Source organism: Cyprinodon variegatus, unplaced genomic scaffold, assembly GCF_000732505.1.
Source record: "Cyprinodon variegatus isolate N-32 unplaced genomic scaffold, C_variegatus-1.0 Scaffold190, whole genome shotgun sequence".
Classification (NCBI taxonomy): domain Eukaryota; kingdom Metazoa; phylum Chordata; class Actinopteri; order Cyprinodontiformes; family Cyprinodontidae; genus Cyprinodon; species Cyprinodon variegatus.
The window spans coordinates 132,755-142,377 of NW_015150643.1; the positions used below are offsets into that span (position 1 = coordinate 132,755).

General features: G+C 35.7%; 1 protein-coding gene across 1 annotated transcript in view; it reads left to right on the forward strand.

The window, feature by feature from the left end:
* Positions 1-7,795, forward strand: part of gcdh (glutaryl-CoA dehydrogenase) — a 16,423-nt gene extending 8,628 nt beyond the window's left edge. Inside the window, exons 8-12 of the mRNA XM_015379342.1 lie at positions 1,676-1,892; positions 1,982-2,085; positions 2,183-2,308; positions 5,575-5,735; positions 7,444-7,795. Of these exons, the coding sequence (XP_015234828.1) occupies positions 1,676-1,892; positions 1,982-2,085; positions 2,183-2,308; positions 5,575-5,735; positions 7,444-7,517 (682 nt within the window). The 3' untranslated portion in view covers positions 7,518-7,795. The remainder of the gene's footprint in view (positions 1-1,675; positions 1,893-1,981; positions 2,086-2,182; positions 2,309-5,574; positions 5,736-7,443) is intronic.
* Positions 7,796-9,623: the final 1,828 nt, after the last annotated feature.

Consider the following 9,623-nt stretch of genomic DNA (forward strand, 5'->3'; position numbering starts at 1 on the left):
TATTTTACCTTTTTCTGTAGATAGAACAGGAAGAACTAATGACTGTAGTTGTCCACATGATGGCGCTCTTTAGCACTGATGTGCCAATGCACAGAGACAGGCTGAGCCATTCTCACTCTCATGAGCTGCTGAATGCCAAGATGTTCTCCATAGTTCTTAACATTTAGGAGTAATTTAGGTGGAAGTTGTTGTTTCTGTCAAATACAAGCTGAAACTGATGACATATTTGCTTTGTAGTAATTAGTAACTTAGGAGGACTTTTATTACTTTATTGAAAATTCTGTCTTTTCTCATTTTCACCCTTACTAAAAGAATATTTTTCTTGCTTTTTATTTATTTATTTTTTTACCTTTTTTATTTACTGGGGAAAAAACAAGAACAAAACAATTATAATGAAAATGAAAAAAAAATGAAGTGAACTGTAACATAGTGATGGAGTTTTAGTTATTTATACACACTTTATTATAATCTGTATAATTCTTTTATCTCTATTTGAATATATAACCAATTTATTCACAAGGAAAGAGGGATTTCTTTTATTGATCACAAATATTTCCTCCACAATTCCTTCCATTTTTTACTGTGATAAGAGTTACCTGTCAGCCAGCCACATGTGATGGTTTCCTAGCTTGCTATCAGCTTTACTTCGTAGAGGTAAACATCCTCCTTTTACATGACTTACATGAGATCCACAGACGACCATCTTTGTTTTTTTTTTGTTTTTTTTTGCTGTTATTTCCCAGAAGGTTTCAATTATGGGGTAATTCCAGAATTCATGGAGACGGTCTTGATCGTTTTGCCTCACTGGCTCCAGCACAGTTGATGAGAAATGAGGGGATTTTTTTGTCTTTTTATTGGAAAAAGAGATAAATGATGTATTGGGACCTTTTCTACATTGAAAAAACATAAAAGTTTTAAACCTGTTTGCTTAAATACACTCCAGCATGTTTACTTTTCTTTTTTTTTTTTTTCTTGTTTTTAGACTGCTTTGTCTATATTTGTATTTTGACCCTGGTTTTGCTTTGACTGTATTCTATAATTTAATTTTTAAAAACTAGTTTACTTTTTATGGGTTTTCTAAATTTGACTCAAATAATCACATTCAGCAAAGGCGAAACATAGTGTTTAAAACATGAAATATTGTTGGGGGTTTTTCTCACCAATAAGAAGCTTATCATTGTATTCAGATGTTCATCTCATTAAATTAAATAAAACTTATATAGACTGAGGTTCACTCCTGTACCTCAGCTAACTGTAGTGGAACCGCTGAGGTTTTTCTTCTGCTGTACGCCATCAAGGATCTACTTCTTTGCACCAAAAACCTATTTTGCGTAGCTTGGTTTCATCCAGTTTGCCGGATGTTCTTTATCTTTACATCTGAGGATGTTGATGAGAAAACCACTGTATATAAGGAGAAATATTCAGATCCAGTCTATGTGGTTCCATCAGTCTGTCCTCTTTTAAACTCAATCCTTTATGTTGCTGTTCAGCTCCACTGATTCAATAGCTGTGAGAACCAGCAGTAAAGATGAACCTTAGAACAAAAAAACTTAGTCACATTTGTTTTGTTTTTTAAAGAAAAATGAGCCCTTGATGAGTCAAAGAAACCTCTGAAACCTTCAGTTCCCCATAAATGAGAAGCTTGGCTCTGCATAATGTTCACCTTTATCTCCAGGATCACCAACTCTCCTGCGGCGGACATCGCTGTGGTCTGGGCGAAATGTGATGACGGGAAGGTCCGCGGCTTCATCCTGGAGCGCGGCATGAAGGGCTTCTCCACCCCGAAGATCGAGGGGAAGTTCTCCCTGAGGGCTTCAGCCACGGGGATGATCCTCATGGACGAAGTGGAGGTTCCTGAGGAGAACCTTCTCCCAAAAGTCTCTGGTCTCGGGGTGAGTGAAGACCTCTGCTGTTCATTAAATCAGTGAATTAATGTGATTTTCTTTAACCTGACATCCGATCCTCCCGCTGTGGCCTGCAGGGTCCGTTCGGCTGCTTGAACAACGCCCGCTACGGGATAGCCTGGGGGGCTCTGGGAGCCGCAGAGTTCTGTTTCCACGCGGCCCGGCAGTACACGCTGGACAGGTCAGACAACAAAAATGGATATTTTCAGAGGAATGAAAGCTGGAAGTTAGTTTATTAGATAGAATATTGATTTGTTTCTTTCTCTTTTTTATACCAGGATCCAGTTTGGCGTTCCTTTAGCCCGGAATCAGCTGATGCAGAAGAAAATGGCCGACATGTTGACAGAGATCACCATCGGCCTGCAGTCCTGCCTGCAGCTGGGCAGACTTATAGATGAGAAGAAGTAAGAACGCCCCTCATCCTCTTTAGATCAGGGGTTCCCGAAGTGGTGTGATCCCTGAGGTCTGTGGAGGGCTAAATATACCATTATTTATGTTGATGCAAATATTAGATATATAATTAAATTGTAAAATGCATCTGTATATTTAAACACTCTACTAAAAATTTTTGAAATAGATTTTAAATTAAATAAATGTCTTTGAAAAAAATGTCAGAAAGATAAATCTGAAATAATTCTCTATATTTTTAATCATATTTTTATATATTTTACATATATTTGGTGCTGCTATTTTTGGGAACAATGGCTGAAAAATTTCTTCAAAAACCTGCTGCTTTAAGCCCCTGTCACACCTTGCTGATTTAGCCAGCGTATGCCTGACGTCCCAGAATCCTCTAAAATGCTGGCATACGATGAACTTTCTACGGATTGTTTTAATTTTGAGTGTTCATAACGAGTCTAGAGTAGATGTCCAATGACAGCCTGACTGACTCGCTGCGTAATGCCCATGAAATGATGCACAAGCCAGTGTCCTGAGGGGAGCAGCGATGCGCCCAGTCTGCATAAAAAGATTTATTTGATCGTATTAACCTAGCTGCTGTTTACCGCCCGCCAAAAAAAAAAGAATAAAGAAAGAAAGATAAGAAAAAGAAAGAAGGTTTGCAGTTGCAGCAGATTCAGCATCATGTCTTCTAAGAAGTTTGTTGGTCGTGGGCGTGAACGCAGGAAGGATCCATCAGACACACCTTCTGGCTAAACCTGTAATGGGGATGAAGTCTGGAGGAGAACTGTTTCCTCCTGTGAACCACCTTTTATACCAAAACGCTGCCAATACACCATTATGCAGTAGCTGGAAGTTAGAAACACCTTTAGGGGTTGTCTGGAACACGTCAAATACGTTCCTATGCGTTGGAGAGAAGTTCTTGAAAGTTACGCATAAGTTATGTACAAGTTACTCTCAGATTTTGGATAAGCTAGACGCCACAAGTTATGAGTAACTTACACTTAAGTGTATGTCAACGATCAGATAACTTAACTGTAACTTAGGCCCAACGTATGGAATACGCTGGCATATGTCGAGAACTGTTCTCAACGTACTCGCCATACGTCGAGATGTGCCAGCGTGCTTCAGCGTGCTCATAACTCATACAAAACATACCCATAACTTATCCAACATATGCCAACATTTTTGCCAGATCTTTCGTACGTCAGGCATACGCTGGTTTAAATGGTCAAGGTGTGACTGGGGCTTTAGGAACGATCAGCTGAAAATGTCTCTCCATTAAAACCCTACAGTCAATCAGACATTTTTCTGCCTGTGAAGCTGAAGGCTGACCCTGCATCTCTTCCTGATGGTTTTATTTTATTTATATTTTATTGTCTGTTTCACAGTTGAAAGTCAGTTCTTTAAGATTCTCACAGCAGTTTTTTCTTGAGTGCCACAATAATAGGACATTAGGTTTGGAACAAAAGTAAACAAAACAAACAGAATATAAAATAATTTAAGTAAAATTTTAGATTCGAACCAGGATATAAGTAACTAATGACATTCCTTATAGAGTAAATGTTCTTTCTTCTTTTTTGTGCCTCCTACATTAAATAAACATCCAGCCTTCACAACAAGCTCCTAAATAAAATCCCTTCTATGTTGCTTTAAGCCATCCTTTCCAATAATTGTTGAATTTATCAACTTCCAGTGTAATAGATGCAGTTATCTTTTCCATATTATAATAGTTAGCATTAAATCAATCCATTCATCCATGTTTGGCACCAAATCACTTCTCCATCTTCTGGTTATTGCTTCCTTACTAGCCAACATCAGTCAAAGTGATTTATAATTGTCTGTTCTTTTTAAATTGAGAGTCTCAATCCTCCTGGTATTTTAGTTTCTAGCACTTCATCAATGATCACTTTTTAAACCTTTTAAAGTTGCTAATAAGCAACAAACCACCCGTGTTACACTGCAAAAAAATTAAATCTAAGTAAGTATATCTTTCTTAAAATAAGAGCATTTTTTTCTTGAATTGAGCAAGTAAGTGAAACACTTTCTATAGGAACAACACAATCTTCATTTAAAATAAGAAAAAACAACAACTGCAGTCTCTTTTTTCAAGTGCATAATATCTAATTATCTTATTTTTTGTGTAAAAATGCTCGTTCCATTGGCAGATCATCTTATTTTGCTACTCATATTAAGGATAAATACACTTATTTTAAGACATTTTTACTCATTTTCAGGACATTTTTGCAGTGTAGGCAGACAGCCACTGCAAAAATTAGATCTAAATAAGCCATTTTTTTCTTAAACTAAGTGCTTTTTTCTTGAACTTAGATGGTAAGTGAGACACTTTCCCAATGGAACAAGACAATTTACATTTAAAATAAGAAAAAAACAATTACATTGTCTTATTTCCAGTGCATATAATCTAATTATCATATGTTATGAGAAAAACGACTAATTCTGTTGGCAAATCATCGTATTTACCTGCTCAAATAAAGGGGAAATACTCTTAATTTAAGAAATTTGTACTTATTTCTTGATCGTTTTTGCAGTGTAGAGTGTTTTTGCATCACCCCAGTGCTAGTCACAGTGTGTGTTATTATGTAGTTATAACTGCTGTCACTAAATATATGTTACCTTTATTTCTATTTATTTAGTAACATTAACTTTTTTAATTTGGCATCTCCTTGAAGGGGAAAAATAAGCACAAAATGTCTTTTTATATGTACATGTATATCAATACAGGCTTCAATGGGTTAATAGTGTGCAGTACTGGTTTGTACGGGAGCATCCCCAAAAGTTGTGAAGAGATCTGATTTTGTTTCTCTACATGATCTCTAACATTTAGTATCTCCATGCTCTCTGTGAGCAGGGGTCGCAAAACTCCTTCCATCCATATTCCCTCCATGTTGAATTTGTGTTTTTCCACTGATATTTATTAATCTCCTCCCAATCCTCCCGTTTCCTGATGGTTTTAAGCAGACTCATCGACATTTATATAAAGATCAGATTTATCTGATGTAGAAAACACAGATGGGTGTTTACGTGCCTCCAACTTATAGAAGACAAAGCTGAGCAAACTAGAAACGCACAGATAGATACTGATATCGGAATGAAGGACATTCTAGCTCAGATGTCAGGGAAATTTCTCTAATCCAGAGGGGTATTCATTCTATTTCTGGATGAAATTTAACAAACATGGCTCAGTGCGTCCCTTAAATCAAACATGCTAGAGTCTGATTGGATCTCCTGGTTGTTGCTTTAACTACAGAGCAGCTCCAGAGATGATCTCCATGCTGAAGAGGAACAGCTGCGGTAAAGCCCTGGACATCGCCAGGCAGGCCAGAGACATGCTGGGAGGGAACGGCATCGCAGACGAGTACCACATCATCCGCCACGTCATGAACCTGGAGGCCGTCAACACCTACGAAGGTGAGGAGCTAAACGGGAAGGGTTCAAGGTTTTAAAGGATTTGTTTCTCTGATTTATTGGGTTTTTATGTCAGAGATCATCAGAAAGATGAATATCATCATGACAGTAAGGAGGACCATAAAAATCAGGCTGTTTGTTAAATTCACTCCAACTGGTGGAACTCCAGTTCCTATATGGTATCAATTTAGTGCTGTTATTGTTGCAAGAAAATAAAACATTGTATAAATGGAAATTTGAAAAAAGAAAAAAAAATTTTTCCAGAAATAAATCTTTGAAAAAACGGAAATACAAAAAAGGTTTTGAGACTTAACTCTTGTCTTAGCTTATTTTGTTGATTTTTCTTCTCCCTTTTTTTGGCCAATTATTTTTTATTTTTTTTTGTACAGAATTTGACACTTTTGTTTAAAATTTTACTTTTCCCAAAACCAAACCAAATTTCTGTTCTATGAGTTTTGTTTTTCGTATTTCGCTGTCTTCAGGCTCCGATGGGTTCCTTGTTCCCTCTTATTGCATCTAAAAAAAAATAAAGCTCCAAAAGTTAAAAAACGATATCATTGTTTTCTAAAGACAAACGTTTTGTATATTTTTCTCTTTTTTTTTTTTTTTATATTGCACATTTTACTGGAACTTATTGCAAAATCTTATTTTTTCATTAGAAGAAAAATTCTACCCATCGGTTCTTTTAACTTGCAGAATTTGGTCCTCTGCCAAATGTTTGAACTCCACTGCTTTGGTTTATTGGAACTGCATCAGTAGTACAGCAGATCTGGACTTTGATTAGGCCAATTTAGTACACAATATAAACCATTTAGCCCTATTTTAAAGCCTCTAATCGGATTATTCAAGAATTTCCTTGCATTATGTTGAATCCATCTTCTCAAAATCTGACCATCTCTTCTGGAGCAAAGTAATCCCCACAGCATGATGCTGCCTCTATCATGTTTATCAGGGTTGTCCTGGATGATGTGTTAGTTTTCTACCTCAAATAGTGCTTGGATTTTAGGACGGAATAAAGTTTTTAATTAAGGCAATCAGAGCGCCTCTCTACACAAGAAACAAAACACATCTTTACCCCCACGAAATAAAAATCTGGGTTCTTTTATTTCCTCTGCATGGTTTTCCACTTTAGGGCTGAAAAAAACAATTTATCGGATTAGTTGTGATTAATCGATTATTGAAATAATCGTCAACTAATCTAGTAATCGATTAGTCGTTAATTTGATTATAGAGACGCTAAAACATAAATCAGACAGAGAAAACCAGTTAGAGCAGTAATTATATCAAAATTGTTTTAAAAAATGTATATAGAATTTTGCTTTTAAGGTAGAAAAAAACTTTTTTGTCTGTCAATATGCTCTATCCAGAACTCAGTGGAAAAATTTTTGTTTCACCTGATTTATTTTGGAAAAACTCTTCCTTATGGAACCTTCTGCTTATCAAAAAAATAATTAACAGATTAATCGATTTGCAAAATAATCGTTATTTGCAGCCATTGTGGACTTTGTGTTGGTCTGTCTGCTAAAATCCTATTAAAACACTTTGATCTTTGTGGTTTTGGTGCTTCTTAAAAAAAGGATGGAAAATGCTGTAGTTTTAGGACAAAGTTCCACCATGACTGCTGTGTTGGTTTGCATTAAACCATTTAACCAAACATGTTTCTCCAGGAGTTATTTTGATCCATATCTTTATTCTTTTTTCATCTCTTCAGGTACTCACGACATCCACGCCCTGATCCTGGGCAGAGCCATCACAGGCTTACAGTCCTTCACAGTCGGCAAATGATCCGTCCTTCCTGCCGCTGCAGAAGCAAACTGGATTCTGATTTCAAACCAGTTTCAAAAAAAAGAAAAAAATGATTTAACTTTATCGAAAATCTGTTGAAGTGCTTTATTTTGGAGAGATTTACACATTCAAGTTCCGTCTGAACTCTGGAGCTGACGAAGATTGTAGGAACCTCTGAAGTCCGTTTCAAGATGGCCGTTTGTCCCACAGCAGGAATCAGTTGCTCCGTGCGTTTTTCGATGAACAAATTCTCCTCGTTGTTTACTTTAATAGTTAGTGAAAAGTTTAGAATGAGTTAAAGTTGCTGTTTTTGACATCTGGAAGCATGAATACCCACAGCGTGTTCTCCATCATCATTTAGGAGGTTTTTCTCTGTTTCAAACTGGTTCATTAGTGGAATTTAAACTGTTACAGTAATTATGACTTCTTGCACTTTACAAACTTTAACACTAAGATGTTAGCCTGCCATCATTTGAATAAATAAAGATTTTAAAATCCATTGAATGTGTTCAGGAGAATGATTTTCAGGCTCTTAACTGTAAATGGATGATATATTTGCATGAAACTTTGAGGTTCAAATAAAAGATAAATGTTAGATTTGTTTTTACCGGTACATCATTTTGCACAAACATTCCTCGATATTTTCAAACCTAAAAATACAAATAAACTGATGGTTGTTTGAAAACGACAACAGATTTCTTATATCAGACAATTAAAAGAAACAATTTGAGAAGTTTTTTTTAAATATTTGCAGCTCTGAATGACTTTTATTTCGTTGGACTCAAAAGGTTATAGATTATATTTCCTGTGACAAATATAACTTCACAGGCAACAGCATCATGTAATTTGGGCTTTTAATAATGCATTTGAGCTGTAGTAACTACAAAAAAGTATTTGGTCTATTGTGGATTATTTCTAGTTAAAATTGTAAATAGAAACATAAGACGCCTAGTGGTTAAACTGCACCTTAACCAAGCCCTTTAACAATCTGCTCGGATATTTGAACTAATTTGTTATTAAAGGGTAGGGTTGTCACAATCCTAAGCTTTTTAACTCGATACTGATACTAAGTAAAATATTCAATGTCATTTTCGATACCACAAGGATAAAAACAGACTCCAAAATTTAACAGAAATTTTTTCATTAATAAAAAAAAATAGAATAAATAGATACATAAATACAATAAACAATATTTTGAGGTTGTTTGCTGTGCACAATATTAAGCAAGCTTGATAAAAAACTTACAAAATTAAAATTAAGTGTTCCTTCCTTGGCTATGCTTTGCACAGATAGATATGACAGTAGCCAAACCGGTTAAAAAACAAAAATAATTCTCAGCAGCTGCAACTCTTACAAAAAAAAGTCTGAAACTGAAAAGTGCAAAGAATTATTCAATCACACAGTGTTCTGAAAGTGCATTTTCCTCTATTCTGCACTTTAGATGATTAACTTTAGGTTCCACTGGTGGTAGCACTGTATCAATACTTTTAAAAATGAGTATTGTATCCGGATACAACTTTTCAGTACTATTTTGAGTATCGATACTTTTGACAACACTATTAAAGGCTCGATGTCTTTAAATGTATTTTCTTTTCAGACAGGCCGTACATTTAGGGTAGTGCGCTCACTGCAAAAATAATCCAACAATTTGTAAATACAACCCCTGGCAAAAAGTATGGAATCACCAGTCTTGGATGAGCACTCATTCAGACATTTCATGCTGTAAAACAAACTCAGATCAAAAACATGATACAATATTAAGGTCGTTCCAAAGTGCAACTTGTTGGCTTTCAGGAACACTCAAAGAAATGAAGAGAAAACATTGTGGAAGTCAGTGAATGATACTTTTATTGACCAAACACAGGGAAATAAATATGGAATCACTCAATTCTGAGGAAAAAAGTATGGAATCATGAAAAACGCATAAACAAAAGACCATTCAAAATACATCACTAGTATTTAGTTGCACCACCTTTGGCTTTTATAACAGCTTTCAGTCTTTGAGGCATGGACTTGATGAGTGACAAACAGTATTCTTCATCAATTTGGTGCCAACTCTCTTTGATAGCAGTTGCCAGATCAGCTTTGCTGGTTGGACCCTTCTTG